The following is a 26,045-nucleotide window of genomic DNA, read 5'->3' on the forward strand; positions in this document are numbered from 1 at the left end:
AAAGTTGCTACAAATAAGGAAATGGCAGTTTAGAGAAGTTATGCAGCCCGCCCAAGGTCACACAGATATTAAGTGCCCTGAAACGGTGAATTTGAACATCAGGTTGCCTGACTGCAAAGTCTATGCCATCCCTTCCTCTATGCAGCATGTACTGATCACCAACATAAAGATGATGGGCATGGATAAAGTGTTTAAAGAGAGAATACTGAGCAAGAATTCTGAGTAAAGAATCCTCAAACTTTACAATGTTAAAGGCAATGTGAGTAGCTATGACTACTACCAAACTAAAATATTTTGTCAACTCAAAGGTGAATCTAAAAGCAAAGGTCTAAGTAAAGTAGTAGTGGACACTGCTGCCTTCTCACAGTGGCCTTGCTCTCATTCTGCTGGTCTCTGAAGTTCAAGGGTAATGGCATACAGAAGTTCAAGGGTAATGGCATACAAATGAAGACAGTCTGGGATAAAAATCAAAGAAGTTTTTCATTGTCACATTGTAGGAAAATTAAGAAATGAAGCCTAAACAGATACAAGGGACAAAATGAGAAGTAAAAACGATAAAATAAGACTGTGGAAAAGAACAGAATCTCTACTTTTTATAAAACTGTTTACAAAGATGTTGGTAGAATAACATCATTGAATAATCTCATTCAATAAGCAATTTTAAAGAATCAATTTTGTTCAAAATAATAGAAATAGGATAGCAGACAACGTTTTCTCTCTCATATACTCCTCTTAGCCTTAGTGGACTTCTTTTAGTTTTTCATATGTACTGTATTTTTCTTTTTTTATGTTACTAGGGATCTAACCTACACTCTGTCACTGAGTACATCCCCAGTTCTTTTTATTTTTATTATTATTTTTTAAAATTTTGAGACAGAGCCTTACTAAGTGGCTAAAGGCCTCAAACTACTAAGGCTGGCCTTGAACTTGCAGTCTTCCTGTTCAGCCTCCCGAGATGCTGGGATTACAGGTGTGTGCCTCCACACCTGGCATGTTCTGTGTTCTCTTGCCACACTACATTCTTTTATTGATTCAACAAAAACCGCTGGTCACCTACCATGTGCCAGACATCATGCTTGGTGATTGGATGAGTGCTCTCAGGAAGCTCATGTTATAATGAAGAGACAGATACATTTAAAGGACAACTGCAAAAGCATTATGACTGTCATGAGAAGGGAAAGTGCCAACAAGGAGAAGAGCAGGGTGCTATGATCATATACGGCGTCTCATGTGTCCTGAAAGGTTGAGAAGGCCCTTTTCAGTGAAAATGTCATTTAAACTGAAGTCTGAGGGATGGGCAGCCAGTCAGCACACAAAAGAAACAACTTGGCTCACAGCAGGATATTCTGCTAGCAAGGGAAGCTAGCCAGTGAGCTAGTGCATGTGACAGGGATGTTAGGATGACTTTCAGAAAACTGTAATAACAACCCTATAGATGGTGGTGCCACTCACTAAAACAGAGCACTGTAGACCCTGAGCAAGTAAAGGGAAGATACTGAATTGAATTGCAGACCCGTGAGCTGTAGTACTGACGAGGCAATCAGGGTAATGAGCAATAGGCAGTTACACATAAAGGCTTAGGGCTTAGAAAAAATTCTAGTCTGAGAGTCTTCTGGAATATAAGTATATATAAATGAAGTCATGGGAGAAGATTGATAAATCACATAAGGACAAAAAAGTGTAGAAAATAGACCCAAGTACCAAGCGTTCAGATGACAATAGGAGAAAGAAAGAAAAAAAAAAAGCAGTCAGAAAGAATAAAAAAACAGGAAAATATCATAACATAAAACAAGAAAAGACAATATTTCAAAAAGAGTTGTGAAGTGCTTCTAAGAGGCCAAGTTAGATGGAAATATTTGCTTTACAACATAGAAAAGCATCTTTCTTCAACTGGCTAAATTTATATTCATCCTCTGGGTTTCAGCTGGGTTATTTTTTGTTCTTTTTAGTTATAAGATGATAGTAGAATGTATTTTGATATATCATACATACATGGAGTATAACTTCCCATTCTTGTGGTTGTACCTGATGGAGTTATGCCGGTAGTCATGTATGAACATAGGAAAGTTATGTTTGATTCATTCTACTGTCTTTCCCATTCCCATCCCTCCTCCCTTTCCCTCATTCCTCCCATCCAATCTGATGAACCTCCACTCCCCACTATATCCCGTGCCTATTGTGAGTCAGCATTTGCATATCAGAGAGAATATTTGGCCTTTGGCTTTTTGGGATTGGCTTATTTCACTTATCATAATAGCCTCCAGTTCCATTCATTTACAGGCAAATGACATAATTTCATTCTTCTTTATGGCTGAGTAATATTTCATTGTGTGTATGTACCACATTTTCTTTATCCATTCATCTGTTGAAGGGCACCTAAATTGTTCCATAGCTTAACTATTGTGAATTGTAAGCTTTGTTATTTTCTCCAGCTAGCACTTCCGGAATTCCTGATTCTGTCTGGAGTACCCACTCCATGTGCCCTGTACACACCCCATCGTACCATTTATCATTCCTCATTGTAATTGTGTATTTTCTGGTCCATATCTCTACTGTACTTGAAATTTACTGAAACAAGACTATGGTCTGGTTCAACGCTGCATCTCCCCTAAATGAGTCATGCTCATATTTGTGTCTCATCCTTACCATGGCAACTAGCTAGCATAGTACCTGGCAAAAAGCAAGTATCAATAAAGAGTTGTCAACGTTTATTTCGTACCTATATGTCACTGAGCTGGATATGATGGAGGGAACAGGCGGTAATGAGTCAGCAACAACTCTTCCTGCAGGGGGCTTCTTTTCTGATTACATGCAGCTAAAACTTAAATACGACTAAAGTATATTTCTTACCATTTCAGTAGTCATCACTTTGGCTACAATATGTGTTATAGTCTTTCCAAAGTCTCTTTTTCCTTTCCTACGTCTCAGAATTCTTGGAAAGAAAGGTCCATGAACTCTATAGTAAAAACATTTGTGATTGAATTAATATGGAGAAGTATCGATCCTTGTTTAGTAAAGAAAAATAACTAAGCATCTTTGAGAAATATGTTCCATTTAAGTTCTCTGAGTGAGCAATTGGATGGCAATGCAGTGATTAAGGTCTTTTGGATGATTGTGTTTACCCTTAAACTCTAAGATCTTCTCATTTTAGTGGGCCGTCGCTAGCAGATGGCATGCAAGCCACTACAACCAGCACTTCAGCCACCTCAGCTTTTCAATAGATTAGAAAAAAAAATTGACCGTGTTTTCATAATCCAGAGTTTAAAACTCACAGAAAGCAGAGGTAGTTTATGTCTTTGTGATACTGAGGCATAAGAAAATTTGGGGACATACCTAATGTGAAATGCTATGTTCAATTATCGGTTGTCTTGTTTTATAACTATGGTCTCTGTAGAATAATTAGCTATTGTCAGCCTAGCAGAATTATTCTAGTTTCTCAGTTGTTTTTATGCTATTTGCCATCAGCACTTCTAATTTTAATTCCATTCTTTTTTCTTTTTTCTACTTCTCTTTATATTTCTTGTCTCTGAATCATCATCTCCAAAAGAAAGTCAGAAAAAAAAAATTGAGTGTAACTGTTGGAATTTACTATTGCTGTCAACTCAACACTCCTTTGCCAATGGACAGAGGTGTCCCGCAACCTCCCGGGTGTGGTCTTCATCCTCGGCAGCACTTTGATTTGATTACTGCTTGATGCCAAGGGATTGCGGCTTTAGTGCTATTTGTGTGTGTGTGTGTGTGTGTGTGTGTTGCTAGGGATTGAACCCAGGGCCTGTTGCATGCAAGGCGAGCACTATATCCCCAGCCCTAGTGTCAATATTTTTAAGCTCATATCTTTTGGGGGGGGCGGGTGGAATTGAACCCAAGGGTGCTTAACCACTGTGCCACATCCCCAGTCCCTTTTTGTATTTTATTAGAGACAGAGTCTTGCTGAGTTACTTAGGGCCTTGCTAAATTGCTAAGACTGGCTTTGAACTCAAGATCCTCCTGCCTCAGCCTCCTGAGCCACTGGAATTACAGGGGTGCCTCACTGCGCCCAGTTTTAAGCTTATATCTTTTTTTATACCTTTATTTTGTTTATTTTTAAGTGGTGCTGAGGATCGAACCCAGTGCCTCACACATGCTAGGAAAGCGCTCTACTGCTGAGCTCCAGCCCCAGCCCTAAGCTTATATCTTAAATAATATTTTTGTGAAACACATGCTTTTAGGAAACTTTTTAACAAGTTGTCATGCAAGTAATCAACATTTGAATTTCAAAACATTAGCAATGTCCTCTAAACAAAAAGTTTCACTAAGCATTTCAAAATGAAACCCCTCATTATATCAATTTAAGCAAGTAGTTTTGATCTCGAGAAATAAAAATATCGGGCATATTTTTTCACCACATACCAGATTATTAGCTGCTCCAAGTGTAAAGCAGCATCCTAAACATCCGGGAAACCACAGTAGTTTATCATTCTGTCCTTGTTTTAAAATCAAAGGTAAATATGTGTTTTATAAAAAATAAATTTATTAAGGTCTGGGCTGGGATTGTGGCTCAGCGGTAGAGCACTCGCCTAGCACTTGCGAGGCACTGGGTTCGATCCTCAGCACCACATAACAATAAATAAAATAAAGATATTGTGTCCAACTACAACTAAAAAATACTTAAAAAATTTATTAAGGTCTATTTACATACAAGACACTCATTTTAAGTGAATTACTCCATGATGGTTCACAAATGTACACACCTATTAAACTCAATGATAACAAGACATGGAACATTTCTATCACACCAAGCAGTTCAAACACTGATCATCTGTTTTCCATCATTATAAATTTCTCCTCCTCCTCTTCTTCTTCTTTCCTTTTGTTGGGGGGCAGTACAAGGGCTTGAACTCAGGGACACTCACCCACTGAGGCACATCCCCAGAACTATTTTATATGTTTATTTAGAGACAGGATCTCACTGAGTTGGTTAGCATCTCGCTAAATTGCTGAGGCTGGCTTTGAACTCCTGATCCTCCTGCCTCAGCCTCCTGAGCTGCTAGGATTACAGGCATGCACCACCATGCCCAGCTAAGTTTCCCTTCTTTGGAATTTTGAAATCAGACTGTATTTCTTACGGAAATTTTAGATCCCCAGCAATATTAAGCCAAGGTACCCAGAGTTCCTGTGTACTACCTGCTCACCTTCCTCACTGCCAGCACGCAGCACCAGCACCAGAGTGGTACAGTAACCACAACAGGTGCACCTACACTGACATCACTGTCGCCCGAAGTCCACAATTTACATTAGGGCTGACTCTTGGTCTCCTCCATTCTAGGGGTTCAGCCACCACTTTAGTGTCACTTCCACTGAAAGTGACACAAAAACACTAAACACTCTCTGTTCTCTGCCTATTCACCCCCCTCCCCGACAGCCCTTGGCAACCACTCATCTCTTGCTGGCCTCGTGGCTTCGATGTTTCCAGAACAGCAGGTAGTTGGAGTCATGTAGTAGATAACTTCCTCAGATTGGCTTCTTTCACTTAATAAGAATATACATTTACATTTCCTCTGTGATCTCTCATGGCTTGATGTGTTCCTTCTTTTCAGTGCCGTGTGAAAATCGCTTGTCTGCTTGTTCATGCCTCACCTGCTGAAGCACAGTTTTGTTGCCTCCATGTTTTAGAAATTATGAATAAAGCTGCTGTAAAAATCCATGTGCAGGTTTCTGTGTGGACGTTCATTTTCAGTTCCCAAGGGTAAATACCAAGGAACATGACTGCTGGATTATATGCTAAGAGCATGTCTAGTTTTGTAAGATTCTTCCAAACTGTCTTCCAAAACGACTACACCATTTTGCATTTCTACCAGCAATGTTTCACACCTTTCTTGAAATTTTTTTTTGGGGGGTATCAGGGATTGAATTCAGGAACGATTAACCACTGAGCCACATACATTTTACTTCAAGACAGGGTCTCACTAAGTTGCTTAGGCCTCAATAAATCGCTGAAGCTGGCTTTGAACTTGAGATCTTCCTGCCTCAGCCTCCCAAGCTGCTAGGATTACAGGCATGCACTCCATGCCCAGCCCTTTCTTGGAATTTTTAAATGAAATAATATATGATCTGCCTTCTTGTGTCTGGTATCCCCCTCTCCCTGCCTCAGTCTTTTTTTTTTTTTTTTAGCTCCATCTAAGTTACTGTGTGCATCAGCAATATGTTTCCTTACATTGAGGAATAGTATTTCATTGTAGGATTTTTTGTACACAAGATCTTGTCATCTGTCGTCTGTGAATAGATAATTTAACCTCTTCTTTTCCAATTGGGATACCTTCTATTTTGCTTTCTTGCCTAATTGTTTTGGCTAGAGCCTCTAGTACAATTTGAACAGAAGGGGCAAGAGTGGACGTCTTTGTTTTGTTCCTGATTATTTGGGGGGAACATCCATTCTTTTACCATCAAGTGTGAGGCTGTCAGTTTTTGTAGATGGTCTTAATGAAGATTAGGAAAATCCCTTCCAAGTTTTTGGAAAGATTTTATCATGACAGGTCATCAGCTCTGTATTCTAGAAGGAAGTTGTGCCTGGCCCACGTTCCCACGAGGTACAGAGCAGCTGTCAGTCATCTGTGGTTCCCCCAACTCCCGCCCCTCCTCCAGGTGCCAGCATGCTAGTAGTCAGTCAAGGCTCTAGGTGGCATCTCTCTTGGACCCCATCCTTTTGCAGGTCTCTGGCTTTCAGGATAGCCTCCTTAACCTTCCAGCCACTCTGCCATCCTGAACTCTTCTTGGTCACCTTAAAAAACTAAGACCGTATCTTTTGCTGCCAGAGCTAAGGGAATTTGAGATCACTCCCAGGCCAAAAAGTCACAAATTCCTGTTTCTTACTCATTTTAAGGATAAGCCAATTTCAAGGCTAAACTTTTTTTCCTCATTGTTGCCTTGTCGACTTTATAGTTCCTTCAAAGAGTCAGATACTCGTAACATATTTCGTCAAGATTTCATCACAGTTATCTGGTAGCAGTGTTTGACCAATCCACTTATTTTATTCCTGGGACCAAACTGTCTGTGATTTTAACCTTTGAGATGAGAGAAACCTTAATGCCATTTTACACCTAGTGATGAAAACTTATATTCAAATACAACTTGTGATAAATGAATTTGCAGATTTCTAGATAAATGGATTTTTTAAAAAAATCTTATCTACATTGGTTTCCCAAAGCACTCCTAAGGTTTGTCACAGTAACACCAATAACAATAAAATATCAAACATAGGCACTAAAATAATGATAGAGTTCAAGTTTGGAGAAAAATGCCAAAAGAAAAGATTTTGGCTAACAGTTATTTGCAAGATAAATAAAAAGTGGCTCAGAATTCCTAAGGGCAATGAACACACATAGGGATTACACAATTGAGGTATGGAATAGTCGCTTAGTTCCATTCAAGATTTTCCATCAATTTTTGGGCCATGAGCAAGATTCTGTTTGTTTTTTTTTCATTTATAAAACAAAGACAGAAATAATGATTTTCTTCATTGCAGAGTAGTTCAAAAATATTTTAATACATGTGAAGTATTCTGGAGAATTATGGTGAGTAAATATACATTGCTTTATTTATCACCAAAAACAGCTTATGTTGGTTAGAGAAGCTGGAATTATAAAGCCGACAAAATTAATCAGTTATTTACTTCACATATTATATGTAGAGCCAATCCACCTAGTCCTTTTTTTATGTTTTAGGAAAGCCATGATCAAAAAAGTCTGCCTCTATACCACAATCAAAAAAGGTAAAGATGATAAATAAGGAAAGGGCTGAATTATGGAAATTTTTTTTTGCTAAAAATAAGACAAGTGAATTCAGCAATAAAATATAATTTTCCAAAACTTACAGTAGTACCTTGTGCTTAATTCATGAGTTAGACATCTAATTTTATAATCTATTTTAATCAAACCATTATATATGACAAGTGCTATTATAAAAAAAGAAAACGTAATCTTTTATTTCTATTTAAAATAGAGCCAATTATTACCGAAGGCGTAAATCTTCCCACATTTTCAATAATCCACAGAGCATTACTATTTCATAGTATTTTTTCCAACATTCAACAGCCTCTGCCGCAGATGGATCTTCTTTAATATTGCTCTGATACTCGATGAGCTCAACGCGTTTGTTTTTGTATTTCTCCAAAGTTTTTTTAAAACGCTGGGCAATAGGGCCAGGTATGGTTCCATCCTGTATGTCACACCACCTGAAAAGTATCAGTACAGTTACAAGGTTTCTTATCAATAAAATGCTCAATAATTTTAAAAACTGTACTTACAAATTAATTCTTTCTTCAATAAGAGCAGTGTAATTCTCACAACTTTCTTCATCATCCCAGTCTCTCCAAAGAAAATCATAAAAAAACCTACAATAAACCAAATTAAGATGATAGTAATAAAGAAAAACCACCATCGTGTTTAGAATTTTAAATATTCTGATGTCAAATTATGCATATAAATCTCAATTCTCATGAAAAATATTTTAAAATGACCTTCCAGTGAACCAAAAATGAGAAGAAACTTTCAATATTAGATAATCTGGGCTTTATTTTAGATACTGCAGATAGGAAGATAATGTTTCTGGAAGTGGTAATGTAAAATTCACTTTAAAATTTTCATAGTCATAGTTTTGACTATGATTTTGTTCAACAAAGATATAATATGTAAGATCTAACAAAATTTGTAGGTAGAACGTTAGAAAAACAAAAACATACCAAAATATCCTTTATTTTGTTTATGAATAGCTTCCCTAACTGCATCCACTTATAAGAAGCAATCATAATATGGTTGATGACATCTAGTATTCGTAATGTCTTACATCTAACAAGTGAAATTTAATATATTTAAGATACTTACATAGGAATGGAAGTTTCTAGAATTTTTAAAAATTTACTCTAAAATGCAAGATTTTTAAAAAAGCAAACTTTTCATTACTCATATATACTACTTCTGCAAATAAATGTAACTAAAAGTTTTACAAGTGCATTATGTTAATTAAAAATGCACAGCCTGAGCTGGAGATTTAGCTCAGTTGGTAGAGTGCTTGACTCACATGCACAGGGCCCTGGGTTCAGTCACCACCACCAAAAAAAAAGGATAGCCTCATGAGGTGGCACATGCCTGGTAGTCCTAGCACTCTAAGAGGCTAAGGTGAGAGGACCTTTGAGACCAGGAGTTTCATACCAGGCTGGGCAACACAGGAAGATCCGATTTTTTTAAAAGGGGAAATTTAATCCATCAGTCAGTAAAAATTAAATTAATAAATATTTACAAAGTGCTTATATGAGCAAAGCTTACACATTAAATCAATTGTTGAATATCCTAATTTTAATTTTCAGAAGTAGAAAGTCCTATTACCTTACAACTTCCAAAGCCAGAGCAACATCATGTATATTAGCATCTTGTCCTTCAACAGGATACACTTCCAAGAGAGGGACACTATGCTCCAGTTCCTCCAAAATCTCATCAACCAAATCCCGTGGAATATTTGCAATGTTGGAAGAAAAGGGCTCAGCCACCGAAACAGTAACTTTGAAACAAGATGATGAATTTGGTTGTGGTTTACAAGTTACCTAAGATAAATATTATAAAATGTGTAATTCCAAATACAAGTAGACTACAATTTCATTCTCATATGTGAGCTAATTATAAAGTTTCTTTTAATTTTTTGACTTCTCTAACAACATATAAGAAAAACTGTAAATAAATATTAAATAACAGGGTTTTTTTGTTATTTTTAGTTATACATGACAGTAGAATGTATTTTGACATATTATACACACATGGAGTATAACCTCCCATTCTTTTTTTTTTTTTAAATGCCATATTCAACTTCTAACAATAGAAGTTTTTTTAAAGATAGAGTGAGAGAGAGGGAGAGAGAGAATTTTTCAATATTTATTTTTTAGTTATTGGCGGACACAACATCTTTGTTTTGTATGTGGTGCTGAGGATTGAACCCGGGCCGCATGCATGCCAGGCGAGAGCGCTACCGCTTGAGCCACATCACCAACCCCAACCTCCCATTCTTGTGGTTGTACATGATGTGGAGTTTCAATGGCTATGTATTCATATATGAACATAGGAAAGTTATTATGTCTGATTAATTCTATTGTCTTTCCTATTCCCATCCTCCCTCCCTTCCCTTCCTTCCCCTTTGTCTAATCTCATGAACTTCTATTTTTTACCCCCACTCCCTATTGTGTGTTAGCCTACATTATCAAAGAGAATATTCGCCTTTGGAGTTTTGCAACTGGATTATTTCACTTAGCATGATAGTCTCCAGTTCCATCCATTTACCAGTAAATGCCATTATTTTATTCTTCTTTATGGCCGAGTAATATTTCATTGTGTATATGTACCACATTTTCTTTACGCATTCATCTATTGAAGGGTACTAGCTTGGTTCCATAGGTTAGCTATTCTGAATTGAGCTGCAGTAAACACTGATGTGCACAAATGGCTATAGCATGCTGATTTTAAGTACTTTGGGTATATACCAAGGAGTGGGATAACTGGGTCAAATGGTCGTTCCATTTCAAGTTTAAATAACAGTTTTTCAAACTCTACTTCTTAAACACATGAGATGTGAAATTTCACGCAAGGAATTTCACATCTCTTCCTACATTATTTACTGTATTTCTAGGTTTGAGTTGCTAGACTTCTGTATTTCATACAGCAGTAACAAAAAAAATTTAATTCTGCCACAAAATCAAGTTTAAAAATACTTACTTTCTATATTAAATCAATTGTGAAAGAAAGGCCATCAGATTTTTATAAAAGTAGGACATTTATTATTATATTATTATTATTATTATTATTCAGGCTGAATAAATTAATCTTCGTGAACAATATGCTATGCTGTGTTTGTCTTATTTCACCACCATACAGAGATACCTCCGGCACTGGTCTGAAAATCTGTACTGGAGACATCATTGTATCGTGATGAGGTAAGATGAATAAGCAGGTCTAGCGAGTGTTACACAATCCATATGTGTGGCAATGACCATTTACATATAAGAAATATTTTCAAATCAGTGAAAAAATATTTCAAATATTTTCAAACCCAAGCTTTGAAATACAAATTTTATAACCTACTAAATAGAAATTCTATTCTTTAAAGCAGTAAAGGGACAGAAAAAAAACTAGGAGTGGCATTTCAATACATATTATATCCCATAAGTATTTACCACCACTAATCATCAAATAAAAATTTACTTTAAAAAAGAATTTCTTGACCGTCTTCCACCAGCCTCTTATTCCTGCCCCTCAGAGACAACCATTTTCTATTCTTCTGGCTGATCATTTTGACATGAATTTATTAATATTTTTAAAGTTGTTGATAGTCCTTTATTTATTTGTATGCAGTGCTGAGAACTGAACCGAGTGCCTCCCACATGCCAGGCAAGTGCACTACCACAGAGCCTCAGTGCCAGCCCTGACATTTATTTAAATTATATACATCTATCGCTACATTTGTAGTTTTGATTTGTTTTCGTGTTTGGCATTATATATTGATTTCCCTTTCTGAAAAATAAGAATTCAATTGTCTCATTTCTCACCCACATAGACCCACATTCTCTTGGCTTTCCATCCACCAATTTGATTATATCTTAATATTTAACACTTAATATACTGGAAAAGTATTAAAAGACAAAATTGCACAAATCTAATTTTACAATTTTTTAAATTATAAGTTGTTCAAAACATTACAAAGCTCTTGACATATCATATTTCATACATTTGATTCAAGTGGGTTATGAACTCCCATTTTTACCCTGTATACAGATTGCAGAATCACATCGGTTACACATCCACGTTTTTACATACTGCCATACTAGTGTCTGTTGTATTCTGCTGCCTTTCCTATCCTCTACTATCTCCCCTCCTCTCCCCTCCCCTCCCCTCCCATTTTCTCTCTCTACCCCAACTACTGTAATTCATTTCTCTTTTTTTCCCCTTTCCCCTCACCTCCTCTTATATGTAATTTTGTATAACCCTGAGGGTCTCCTTCCATTTCCATGCAATTTCCCTTCTCTCTTCCTTTCCCTCCCACCTCTCTTTTACAAATCTTAAATGGCTTTATTTGTGATTCTAGAATCGGGGAGCAGTCTGGACCAGATTGTTCATAGTGTCCGACCCCCACCACTAGGGCAGGTTACATTGATAGAGAAAAGGAAGAGACTTAAATAAAATGAAGCCAGGCCCCGTGCCGTGGCGCATGCCTGTAATCCCAGCTACTTCAGAGGCTGAGATGGGGATCACCAAGTTCAAGGTCAGCCTGGACAATTTGGTGAGACCCTGTTACAAAAACTGGAAAGCACTAGAGATGTAGTTTAATGGTAAAATGCCCCTGGATTCAGTCCTCAGTACCAATAAATGAATACAAATAAAAAATTTTAAAAATGGGAAAAAGAGACAGCCTGATTCATTTGCTTAATTTTCTATATGCCTTTCACTAATCTGACCCCAGATTCCTTAAATTGTATAAATCTCTTCTTGGTGTGTTCAGACGCAGTAAGTTTGTGTTTGAAATGAAATTCTGGTTTTGTTTTTCTTCAGTGCTCTGACTAGTTCCAACATGAGCTGTGTGTCTGCCAGGCACACAGCTGCTGTCTTGTCACTGTCACTCTGGGAACCCCCTTAGCTTCTCTTACATCCGCCTCTGCCTTCTGAATCGGATGCCTTCAGGTTTCTTGGTGGACTCCCTTGACTTCAGACAACATTCACTGACCTCCTGAGGAACCGTAGGTAGGGCTTGACTTTTGAGCCTAACATATTCAAAAATGTCTTTTCCCTCCCTAGTCATCTTAAAAGTATGGCTAGGCACAGAATATATTTTCAGAACCTTTTAAAATTAAGAATTACTGTTGAGAAGTCCAATGCCATTCTTCCTGTCGATTCTTTACATGAATCTATTTTATTGGAATCTTCTGTCTCTAGTATTCTCAAAATTCCCTTTGTACTGAAAATTCAGGTGCTCTTTTTTTTTTTTTTTTTTTTTTTTTGTAATGCTGGGGATTGAACTCAGGGCCTAAGTCATACTAGATATTTTTCTTTTTTGTAAATTTTGAGACAGCCTCTCAAAAAATTCCCCAGGCTGGCCTTGAACTTGAGATTCGTGCCTCAGCCTCCTGAGTTGCTGGGATTATAGGCATATACCACCAGCCTTATCTTTTCTTTATATGTCTGTTATTGAGTTTTTAAATACCTATTTTTTCCTTTTTCTCTATCATTTCTGTTTTTTCCAAATGTCTCCTTTTATGTTGGTTTTGACCAATATGAACATTTCCTCAAATATCTGATGACCTGAATATGAGCTCATATTTAGTAGCAGAACACCACACAGGTGATTGGAGGGTCCTTGTATTTGGGTAAACAACCCCCCGCGTGTCTCCCCGTGGGGTGGCCTGCCTGGATCTTCCCGTGGGAATGCCACTGCATATCATCATTCAGTCTTTGGTTTTGGTCTGATCATCTGAGTTCCAAACTTCATGCCTGGAGGGATCTGCCTTAGCTGCCAGCATCCTAGCAGATGACTGAGGTCGAAGGCGGAGGATCCAAGATTCAGTACCAGTATACCTTCCTCTCAGTGGGGTATTCCCCCAACCCTGCTTCTCAAAGCTGATTTCTTAAATCTAGAAATTTATGTCTTTTGCCAAATTGGGGGAATTTTCAGCCATTATTTCTTCCGATATATATATATATTTAATCTCCCTACCCACATTTCATTTTCTTCTGAGACTCTGAAGACATCATTGTTTACTCTTTTGTCACAGTCCAGCAAATCCCTGAGGTTCTGTTCAATTTTTTTTTCCCAGCCTGTTTTCTCTCTGGTGTTCAGATTTGGTAATTTCTATTTTTTTATTTGTTCTTTTTAGATATACATGAATTTTGACATATCATACATGGGGTAGGTAATTTCTATCAAGTTTTCATTAATTAATGAACTTGATAATGGTTTCCTCTGTCTTTATTATTTTTGGTTTTTCTTTCCTACCACTGTTAGTATTTCCAGGCTGTCACTCCTCAGTCGAACATGTATGAAGCCAAAAGAAAACACAAACGACTCACCACCTTGTCATTCCTTGGGTCATGGGGTCCCTAGCCAACTGTTCTTGTATTTGTTTTAATTAATGAACTTGATAATGGGGTATGTAGAGGTACTCAGTGGGAGGAATGGGAAAATCTGTCCATCCCTTCTTCCTAGAAGTCCCTGTTTCTTAAATAGCCTTTCAACCAGTTCTTAACTCCATCTTCAATCCCACTTCCAAGTCTTAAGAACAAATCTGTGAGCCTTTCGGGATTATGAAATGTAAATAAGGTGGTGTTTTGTTGATGAACCCAGCCTAATTCCATCTTAAGACTGGGAGTCATCTTGTCACAAAGTCATGAAAAGTTAATTTCTGTTTTACTATAAATTACTGAGATTTCTAAACTTGTTTGGGATTCCTGACCATGCTCTGAACTCACCCATGCCTACATCTTCTTGACCAGATAACAACCCTCTCTAAAACCTCAGTGGCACCTGATAAATTCTGATGTTGGGATCTGAATTTATCATGCCATGTAGATCATTAATCTGCTGTCTGCCCTTGTATTACGTCTGCCAAAACCCCATTAGATATAAGTTCCCAAGACATCTCCCGTTTGTAACTTTTTGTGCTATATAAACCTTTTTTTCCCTGAGAGGTGGGCTACTCTCTAGCCCGGGTTTGGGAGAGACAGTCACTGGCCAGCTTTTGTGTACACATTACAATCTTGCTTTAATTTGATTTAAACTGGTGTCGGTGGTCTTTTCTTTGTGTTGTGGTTCAACTATGTGTGTGTGTGTGGGGGGGGGGGTGCTGGGAATTGTGGTGCCTGCTAGGTAAGTGCTCTGCCACTGAGCTACATCCCCAGCCACAATTCCACTTCTTAGCTCTATTAATTCTGCTGTTTATCTGCTTTGCACTTTCTAAATCTTGTTGCCACTGTCTTCTTTCCCATTCTTTTTGTCCTTAATTTGGTGGAAGACTCAGACAAATAAAAGACACTACAAATTTTCAGAAGGAAAAAAAATATAGACATTGGCAAAGGACTGATGACATTGGCTTCTCAACTAGAAACACTGGAAGCTTGAAGACAACAGAATGACATTTTCCAAATTCTGAGCATTAAATCAAACCTAGAATTCATATAACCAAAAGATCAAATACACATGAAGTTACCAAAAAGGCATTTTTAGGCAAACAAAATGCAAATAATTTTATCTGCTTTATACTCTTAACTCATGAAGTCAGCAGAATAAGATCCACAGCCAAAATGAAAGAAAACAAAGACTGGAAATCTGGGGAATAGATCATAACCTAAACTATTCACCAAATGAGAATGGTGAAAGAAACTCTTAGAATGTGATGAAGGAGCACTGGGCGGCTCCCAGCATGTCCACAGATCTCCAGTCCAGACTAACTCACAAGAATGCAAAAGCTGAAGACAAAACCAGTAGTTTGACCATATTGAGAAGACTTCCATAATCGGGGAAGAGGTTTGGGATAAAATAGTGAGGAGTATGTAGAAGACAACACAATAAAAGGAAGGTTATTATTGACTCTAGGAAAAATGTTTTAAAATACCTAATAAATGACCTGCCATTATGCACAACTATAATGCACCAATAAAAAACATGGAAAAAAGGGGCTGGAGTTGTGGCTTAGTGGTAGAGCACTTGCCTAGCATGTGTGAGGCACTGAGTTTGATTCTCGGCACCACATATAAATAAATGAATAAAATAAAGGTCCAACAATATCTAAAAATATTTTTAAAATATTTTTTTAAAACATGGAAAAATATCTAGGAAATGAAAAATCATAGGGTACTGCATAGTTTACCTGTGAAATGTTTACATTTTAATAATAAGATAAATTGTGATTATCTAATCAAATCAAAATCCCTGCATAATGGGGCTGGGGTTTTGGTTCAGTGGTAGAACGCTTGCCTAGCATGTATGAGGCATTGGGTTCAATCCTCAGCACCACATATAAATAAATGAATGAAGTCCATCAACATCTAAAAAACATTTTTAAAAAAATCCCTACATAAATATTTTTTGGGGGGCTGGGGTTGTGGCTCAGTGGTAGAGCCCTTGCCTAGTATGTGTGAGGCACTGAGTTTGATTCTCAGCACCACATATAGATAAATGAATAAAATAAAGGTCCATCAACAACTAAAAAAAAATATCTTTTTTAAAAAAAGGCACAAGAATCCACTACTGGAGTTGAGAGTATGTGTTGGAAGCAACAAATGGATCATTGCTTTGAACTCCGTAGCCTTGAGCAGCTGGACTGCCCCTTTGGGATTCTCTCAGTACAATGGAGCCCGTCTGCAGGTGGCCACTGTTAACGGGGCAGATTCCATGCCTGGTTTGATAGTTTGAATTCAGATGTCTGTTGCCCTGGGGTGAAAGAAATACGGGCACACTCAAGGGCCTTGAGGCACCATCTGTCTGGATCTAGAAGACGACATTGGGTGAAGAAGAACCCTTCCTGACCAGAAATCCCTTTGATATATTTCTCTTTAGATAAAGAATTTGTAGGCCTTTTTCCTTTGTTAGAGGAATCAGACCCATCAGGTCTGATCCACCCACCAGACCCCTGCTTTTGAAACTAGTTTTTCTGTCTTTTATCTTTCTTTCTAAATATTTCTTCAGACTCTTAATTTCCCAGCCGGTTCACCCCTCTCTTTAGTTGACTGATCCCTCGATGCGCTGGACGTCGAAAGAAGTATGGAAATAACCAGGATGCAAAATGTGAGTGTGGAGGCAAGCTCAAGTGACTACCTCTGTCGTCAGAACTCAGAGCAAAAGCAGCAAAACAACTGCTTTCAGAATTCATTACACATCTCCATATCAAAGATTCTCTGTGCCTCAACAAGGAATATAAACAAAATTCTAAAGCATGATGACAAAATACCAGGGATGGGAGGGTAGGTCTACAAAAAAGGTTACTGATGGTGACTTGTATATACTGTTTGTAAACAATTTTAATATCAACTGTGATTCCATCACCAGAGATCACCACCTTTTGTGCTCTGTCTTTTTGGTAGTGCCAGGGATATAACTAACCCAGGCCCTTGCATATGCTAGGCAAGCCCTCTACCACTGAGCTACATCCCCAGACTCCCTTTTCTCTCTTTTCTAAGTCACTAGAAGTTATTTTGCTAACTTAAGTCAGTTTTTGCTGGTTCGAGATGGGTATGAGATGATAGCAGGCTGGTAACTCCTGGACTCAGGAATCCTCCTGCCTCAGCCTCCTCACTGCTGGTCCTACAGGTACCCACCCCTCACCCCGCTGTCATATATGTTGTATGACTACATAATATTCTACTTTGAGGGCTGGGGTTGTGGCTCAATGGTAGAGCACTCGCCTAGCATGGGCGAAGCCCTGGATTTGATCCTCAGCACCACATAAAAACAAATAAATAAAACAAAAGTATTGTGTCCAACTACAAAACAAATATAAAAAAAAAAATTCTACCTTGAGTAGAGATCATCATTCATTTGGTACAGATCTTATTAAGAAACTTGTTATGGTATTTACCATTTTTTAATTTTATAAATATTGCTTAATTCTTAATATGTATATCTTTTTCTGTATTTCTGATTCCTGTAGAATAAATTTTTAGAAATCAAATGAACTATTTTAAAGTTTTTGATGTATCTTGCCAAAATGTTTTCAACAGAGGTTAAAAAAAACAGTTTCCTTAATTTCTGGACCACTTTATACCCAAATTTAAGGGTATGTTAAATTCCCTTCCAATGCAGTATTATATTTCCAAATTTTTTGCTAATTGAATGAATCTGCCCTAGGAAGACTAATGGACCCCAAAGATGTCCATGGCCTAATCTATGGGACCTGTGATTATGTCACCTTACAAAAGGGACTTTGCAAAAGGGACTTTGCAGGCATGATTACTGCTAAGAACAATGAGATGGAGAGGTTATCCCGGATAACCTAAGGAGGTCCAATTTAATCACAAAAGTTCTTTAAGAGGGGAGCAACTTCTGAGGTCAGCCAGGGCCCAGAGAACAATGGGACCCCTCTCTGGGCCTTCTAACTCTGGTGAGTCACCCGATCTGCCAATCAGGGAGATGGAGAGGACCCTAGAGAACATGAAGCCAATCAGTGCACATTTGGCAAAGAGGAGGGTTATTAGAGAGGAAATGTCTCTGATTCTTCCAAGAGAAGCTACATATGGCCAGCAGGACCCTGACCCATCTTGGCAGATGGTACCACTGGTAGAGAAAAGCTAAGGAGCCAAGAGGCTTCACACACATCCCCAAGAGTGATTTCTGAGGAATCTCAGCTGACTCTTAAGAGTAGACAGGAACAAAGTCAGTTTTGACCAACTTGATCAACACATGATAGGAGAGTATAGCCTAAGCTATACGGTCCTAAATGGACACTTAAAAGGAAAAACAATGTGGTTTTTTTTTTTTAATGTAACTTAAGATATACACTTATGTCAGCTCTACCAAAAGTAAGTGAAGTTGGAGGCTACAGAGGAAGGGTTCTTGGTTCCTAATAATAATGGCACAGAGGACTCTAGAGCTACAAGTTTGTCCTAAGTTGATATGAGCCTGATCTCATGGACCTACACACCTTCCTAACCTCTTACACATTGATAAACTTGATCTGTTTTTCATTGATATGATTATGAGTTATTGTCTTTATGGTTTTCAAAGACTGGCTATAATACTAATTGCTTTTGTGCTGTTTACAAAAAAGTAATGCGTTGCTGTCTTGTTTATTGTTGTCTTGGCATGATCCCTGCTCTATGTCTAGTCCTTGTCCAGTCACCTGCCATCTGCCACTGTGGACCTTTGGACCGTTTTGATGCTGAATACCCTTAACTGTCCACACTCCACCTGAGAGAGAACAAGGACTTCACCTCTTTCAATAGAAAGCATCTTCGAGATGCCGTTGCCCATTTTTCCATAGAGATGGAATATAGAAATTGACAGTGGGGAAATGCAACAGGGGTCTGCTTTATGCTTTGAATATAGACCTTGCTGCTCTGCCACTGCAATTTATTTTTATTTATTTATTTATTTATTTTAGAGAGAAAGAGAGAGAGATTTTTTTTTTAATATTTGTTTTTCAGTTTTCAGCGGACACAACATCTTTATTTGTATGTGGTGCTGAGGATCGAACCCAGTGCTGCGTGCATGCCAGGCGAGCGCGCTACTTACTGCTTGAACCACATCCCCAGCCCTGCAATTTATTTTTAAAATGGGCATGTTTAGGGGCTGGGATTGTGGGTCAGTGGTAGAGTGTTCGTCTAACATGGGCTGGACCCGGGTTCGATCCTCAGCACCACATAAAAATAAAGGCATTGTGTTGTGTCCATCTACACCAAAAAATAAACTTTTTAAAAAATGGGCATGTTTGTCTTCCTTTCTCCCTGCTCCTCCCTAATCGCTCCCTGTCCCTAATCTCAGGGGAAACAGAATTACCTTTCTTCTCCATCCTAGACAGAGTTGTCTCTCCTTGAGCACTCACCCACCACGGGAATGAAGTAATCCAGACTTTGGGGATGGTACCAGAAGAAATGACTATCTCCCAAATTAATGTGGGAAAGTAGCTTTTGAATCACCTCTTTAAAAGCCCCCTGTTCCTGCTGATAGGCAGAATCACAGCCTTTGGAACAGAAGTTCCCTGTGTTTCTCCTTTGCTAGCATAACAAAACTTTTTTTCCTTTATCGAGAGAGAGAGAGAGAGAGAGAGAGGAGCAAATTGCTAGGTATGGTGGTACACACCTGTAATCCCAGTTACCTGAAGCTAGATCAGGAAGACTGCAAGTTTGAGATCAGCCTGGGTAACTGGGTGAGACACTATCTCAAAATACAATAAAAGGGACTGGGGATGTAACTCAGTGGTAGAGCACATGCTTACCATGTGCTCTGGTTTAATCTTTAGTCACACACACACACCCCACAAAGGAAAGAAACAAGAAAAAGGTGGGAGGAGTGGTTTCCACCCTGCAGAGAACAGAGGGATGCCACATGAGGACCTTGAAGAACAAGGTGGCCAGGAGCCACAGAGTGCAGGCAGCTCCTAAAGGCTGGAAAACTTAAGGAAACAGGACTCCCAGAGCCTCAGAAAAGTGCACAGTCCGGCCTTACACCTTGATTCAATCCAGTTAAGCCCGTGCCACATTCTGACCCAAAGAATTTAAGATAATAAATTTATATTATTTAATCCACCAAGTCTGTGGTAGTTTGTTGAGGCAGCAATAGAAAAATATTAGAGTAACTAAAAAACAAAACAAAAAAAATATGACAGATTGGGATCCATAGGAATAAATTATTGTGGCTTCAGAAGCACGTTGGGTGACACTGCTGACACTTCAGCTCAAGTAAGAATAAAGAAGTCAAGGCACATAAAACAGCAGTCTGAATTGTGCAGCATTATCTCAAGAGGTCTCAACAGCTCATCTTGTTTCACTACCACATAATTAAAAGAATTAGAACTCGTCAACATACTATCTGCTTTTCCCTATGCCCTCTCTTTTACGTGTGTGTGTGTGTGTGTGTATTTTTTACTGGGGATTGAACCCAGTGGCTCTACCATGGAGCTACATTCCTAGTCCCCGTTTCCTGAAGCACATTCTCCTCTTATTTTATCCAGATGAAGAAAGTGAGAGAAACTATAAAAAATCCAGGAAAGGAGTGTTCAGAATCTGAGATGAGCAAACCTCCAAGCAGCAGTACAGTATTATTGGAAAATTAATTCCAAGACTCTTTTGTAATCTCTATGACTGGAAACATGCCACTCTTTATCTGCAAAACTGCCACTAACTTACTTTTCCAAAGAACAGGTATTTTTAAATTGTTTTCAAGTACTGTCTGGTGTCAGGAGTTTTAGTTTTTCTTGTGACTCGATCTACAGATTTGAAATATCTACCTGGACTGCCCAGAGCAGCGCTTATAAATCAACCTAACATAAGATCTCTTCTGAAAAAAAAAAAAGAAATATCTACCTGGGCAGGGGTACCAGTTGTAATTATAAATAGTAATTTTGATACAAAGACAATTGACCTTTAAGAAAATCAAACTTACAATATAAAATATGCCACAATGTTTAGCTTATAGACCTAACAGGGCAGAATCTTAGATGACAGTTTTACACATTGACTGTTATTTACTAAAAAAGGTATTTTTCAAAGGAAAAAAATCTCAAACTTTGCCAATAGTCTCTGGTTATTGTTTTTTTTTATTGGTGCATTATAATTATACATAATAGTTGAATTCATTGGTACACATTCATACATTCACAAAATATAACAATATAATTAGATCGGTTTTGTTCCATGGTACCTCCTTTTCCCTCCCCCTATTAACTAAAATGACAATTTCATTTACAGCTGAATAAAACTCCATTGTGTGTATACAACACATTTTCTTTATCGACTCATCCATTAATAGATACCTAGGCTGATTCAATAATTTAAATTATGCCAACATTTTTTGGATCCATTTTTCTTTCCTCCTCTGAACTAACTAACCTCATAATTCAATCAATGAAGATTAAAGGAAACAATGGGCCAAGTTTGTTAAGGCTAAATTACCAAATTTTCAAGATTATTTTTGCTGTTTTTATGTTATTGGAGCAACTGGACTAGGCTAATAAATATTGTCTAATACTACTGGATTCCACTTAATTATAACTGTTTACAAGAAAACCCTTATCTTCTTTTTAAATCTTAACTTGCTTAGAAACTTAAAACCAAAGTAAACTTGTGTAAATCTCAAAGTCCCAAATTAATAGTCATATTTCAGTCTTTGAAAGGACAGATAATTTCAGAATTCAAAGAACAAAGATGAAGTAAAATTATTTACCTCCACCAGTATACCAACATAAGGGATAGACGTTTCTTCATATTTCACAAAGAATAACTCAGGATTAGTCTTCCAGACTCCAAGCCATTTGTCTCTTACTTTTAACTTTTCTGATAGGTATTTACTCATAGCCTCATCAGCATCTTCTGCCTAAGAAAAGAAAAAAAATATATGAAATTACAAGTATATAACAAATATTTTGACTCCTACTTAAAAATGGGGAATCAATATCCTCTTAAATAGTAATAAGTGTAAAAAATTTATAGATTTTTTTATTGAAACTATATTTAATGGAAAGTATCATAAACCTTAAAAAATTGAAATAAATTTAAGAGATCTCACTGGGCACAGTAATTCAGAGATGGGCTATCTACATTTTTATTTTGGGTCCTCAAGTCATTTGTTTTATTAATCCACTGAGTAGAAGGAATGCAATTACACATATTAAAACATAGCAATTATATTTTAAAACAGAGAAATTATTTATGACCTAAATATTTACGTCATATTCAGAGCTGGGCATGGTGGCACACACCTGTAAACCCAACCACCAAGGAGGCTGAGGCAGGAGGATCTCTAGTTAAAGGCCAGCATCAGCAACTTATCAAGGCCCTGTCTCTAAAAATAAAAAGGACTAAAGATGTAGTTTAGTATTAAAGCACCTCCGAGTTCAATGCCCAATCCTTCTGCCCCTTCCAAAATAAAGAAAACATATTCAATTCATAAAAATTTAAAATAGCACACCATTTTATAAAATAAATGAGCATCAGGCATGCAATAAATGCCCTTTTGATTTTTTTAAACTGAAATTCAGCTACTTCAAGTGTGATAATCTAAGCTAGTATAAAACTCAGTCCATAGACCCTGTCTGATTAATGACACAAAAATTTATGTAAATATCTTTCTATTGCCTTTAACAGACTTGACCTTTTCCAACCCTCAAGTCAATATCAGATGTAAGTTGGTTATTTGCAGTCCTAGTTTTACCATAATGGTGCCTTTAAAATAAAAATTTCTTCTGATTATAAAATATGGTAAAGTTTCTGGAAAAAAAAAATCATCCCTAATTCTGGCAGTCAAAGATAACTGGTATGGGTATTTTGGTGTATTTCTTTCAATATTTTAAGTAGTTTTAAAAGTGTAGGTGGACATAATACCTTTATTTTTATTTATTTTACTTTTTTATATGGTGCTGAGAATTGAATCCAATGCCTCACACATGGGAGATGAGCCCTCCACCACTGAGCCACAACCCCAGCTCTCTTTCAGTACTTTTTCTATGTATATATCTACCCATCCATTTGGAAATGTTCTGTTTTGTCTTGTTCTTCTTCTTCTTCTTTTAAAGCAATTCATTCTACAATTCTTGAAAACAGTTTTTACAGCTGTATGGTTTTCCATTATATGAAGCCACTGTAAATTTTTTTTTTTACTATTGTTGGAAATTGAGTTTCTATTTTTAAAATGTTATAATATCACCGCAGTGAGTATACTTGCATTCAAATTCTTCTCCTGTAACTCCAATATATATATGATATATCACATATATATCGCACATACATATTTAACATACTATTTTTGCTCTACTTGGTGTTGACAGGTATTTTCGTTGCAAAACACGGTGGAAAAGTCAAGTAAACCTCACCTTTATGAGCTTAATTTACTGTCAACTGAAAATAATCAGGGTGTGCCTGGGATGTAGGCCAGGACTCGCAGACGCCCGCGCACCCGGGCTGTCCCTGGAGCCGTCGGTCCAGTCCCCTGGGACGGTCCGGCGCCCTCTGGGAGGCGGGCGTTCCTTTGCCAGGCGCAGGCGCTCCGCGGTCCGCTCGGCCCGGCCGCCTGACTCACCTTACAGCCCAGCAGCACCTGGTCGCAGTACAGCGCCACCTTCTCGTCCCGCCACATGCCCCTCATGGGGGACGCAAAGACGGCGGGCAGCGGCTGCGCCTCCTCCGCGTCCTCCTCGGGCGCCGACAGGAGGGGCTCCTCCTCCTCCTCCTCCTCCTCCTCCTCCTCCTCCTCCTCCTCCTCCTCCTCCTCCTCCTCCTCCTCCTCCTCTTCCTCCTCCTCCTCCTCGGCCGCCGGGCCCGCGGCCTCTGCCTGCGACGCGGACCGGAGCTGCAGCCGCCTCCGGGCCGCCTCCCGGCTGGCCTTGCCCTTCACCGGGCGGGGCGAGGCCACCACCGACCGCACCGGGGACGCGGCGGCGTCCTTCAGGGTGGCCATGGCCCCGGGCGACGCGCAGGCAGCCTTCTCGCCTCGCCTGCCGGGGCTGATGATGCGGACCGAGTCCTCAGGCCCGCCAGCCCTGGACCCCGACGCCATCCCCGCGGCACCCCGGGGCCATCTGCAGCCGTTAGCCGCGTTTCCCGCGCTGGGCCGCGCCGGCCGGTGGGCACGGGCGCCGGGGCCGCAACGGGCGCGGGGGCTCGAGGGTCGCGCCTGCGCGGGGAGCGGCAGGGGACCCGGTTCTGGGGACCGCGGTGCCCAGCCGGCTGGACGCGGCGAGGCGCGCGGGCACGGGCAGCTGCAGGGCGCCTGGGACGATGCTGTGCCCCCGACTCGCGCTGCCCACAGCCGGGTGGGCACCCACCCCACCCTGGCTCGCAGACCCTGCCAGCCCCGATTCCCTGCCCGGGCCGGTGTTTCTTAGGGTCACACTTGTTTCAGGGTGATTGTGTCACCCTCCAAGTCACCCTGACTTAACCAGTGCGCCACCTATCTACACACCTATCTGCACAAACGCAACCTGAACGAAGATTGTTTTTATGCTGGGAGGCGAAAGTGACTGGAACCCTCTGGTTATTACTAGACAACGCCAGTGAAAGATCCAGCCTACCTCGGTTTCCCTGCATTTATTTATTCACAGGGTTCCCAAACAAGATGTCCTTTGCATTTAAATCAGGACGTTTGTTTTTTTGTCAAGATGTAGTGATGCCGAGCAGAACAAGTTAGTCTGTTTTCTTGTCTCTGTTGAGCTGCTCAAAAATTCTCACATGAAATAGTACATTATGTAAGTGTTCAACTGGACACAAATGTCCAGCTGGGAATAATGTGTGCAAATAATTTCACAATGAAAGTCTGCCCAAGATAGCATATTTCCGAAAACAACAGAGACTACTCATTTCTGGTAGTTTACCGTGGAATGCACACGGAGCCAACTGGAATAACGTTTGTTTACAGTCGGGCTATGAAATACCGCGCTGGGGCTGAGAGCAACCCAGAGCGCTGGGAAAACACCTGCAAGCCTTCTCAATCATCTGGAAGGACACTGTGTTAAACTCCAAGTTTATTTTGAGGAAAACATTAGTGTTAATATCTTGTTGCTGTAGTTCAGGGAGTAACTACAAGCTGCATCATGTTTTGACTCTAAATTTATTCTTTTTGTCAGGAGTCCTGGACTTTGAAAAAAAAATTATATCTAACTATATAGATTTCACTCACCAAAACTAAGATCTATTACTCTAGTGTTCCTTAAACAAATAGTTTGTTTGGGGGGCTGGGGATGTTGCTTAGTGGCAGAGTGCTTGCCTAGCATGCACCAAGCCATGGGTTCAGTCCCTGCTACTGAAAAAAAAAAAAAAAGAAACTATATCTATATCTAACTAACTAGTTAGATATGTACACGGAGTTGATATATATATATATGAACTTCTCTTGACAGATAAAATTTCCAGTTATCCTGAAATTTGAGTTTTGAAAGAGAATTACATTATAGGAATCTAAGGCAGGGGCAAAATGGGGGTGGAATGGGGTAAACATTCCAGGCAGAGAGTAATTAGTGGTTTTACAGAGAGATAAAAGAACTTGGTCTAGGTGGATTGGTATAACTGAACTAGAAAGAACAAATTGGGACAAAATTTCAGGTTGGCAAGCTATGCAAAAGCTGGATCACAGAGGGTTATACATATGATGTTAAGAAGTTGAATTGTAAGCCAGGTGTGGTGGCGCACACCTGTAATCTCAGTGGCTAGGAAGGCCAAGGCAGGAGTACGGCAAGATCAAAGCCAGCCTCAGCAATTTAGTGAGGCCCTAAGCAACTTAGTGAGACCCTGTCTCTTAATAAAAAATTGAAGGGCTGGGGATGTGGCTCAGAGGTTAAGTGCCCCTGGGTTCTATCCTTGGTACCAAAAAAACAAGAACAAAAAACAGTTGAATTCTAA

At 39.0% G+C, this 26,045-nt stretch overlaps 1 protein-coding gene across 1 annotated transcript in view; it reads right to left on the reverse strand.

The window, feature by feature from the left end:
- The window catches only part of Shcbp1l (SHC binding and spindle associated 1 like), a 34,824-nt gene extending 10,542 nt beyond the window's left edge, over positions 1-24,282 (reverse strand). The window contains exons 1-7 of the mRNA XM_046419571.2: positions 23,962-24,282; positions 23,731-23,886; positions 21,880-22,029; positions 9,360-9,574; positions 8,282-8,368; positions 7,991-8,209; positions 2,851-2,956 (exon numbers count right to left, since the gene is read on the reverse strand). Of these exons, the coding sequence (XP_046275527.1) occupies positions 2,851-2,956; positions 7,991-8,209; positions 8,282-8,368; positions 9,360-9,574; positions 21,880-22,029; positions 23,731-23,886; positions 23,962-24,207 (1,179 nt within the window). The 5' untranslated portion in view covers positions 24,208-24,282. The remainder of the gene's footprint in view (positions 1-2,850; positions 2,957-7,990; positions 8,210-8,281; positions 8,369-9,359; positions 9,575-21,879; positions 22,030-23,730; positions 23,887-23,961) is intronic.
- Positions 24,283-26,045: the final 1,763 nt, after the last annotated feature.

Source organism: Marmota monax, unplaced genomic scaffold (assembly GCF_021218885.2).
Source record: "Marmota monax isolate L192 unplaced genomic scaffold, Marmota_monax_Labrador192_F-V1.1 WCK01_AAM20220418_F8-fsc00209, whole genome shotgun sequence".
Taxonomy (NCBI): Eukaryota; Metazoa; Chordata; class Mammalia; order Rodentia; family Sciuridae; genus Marmota; species Marmota monax.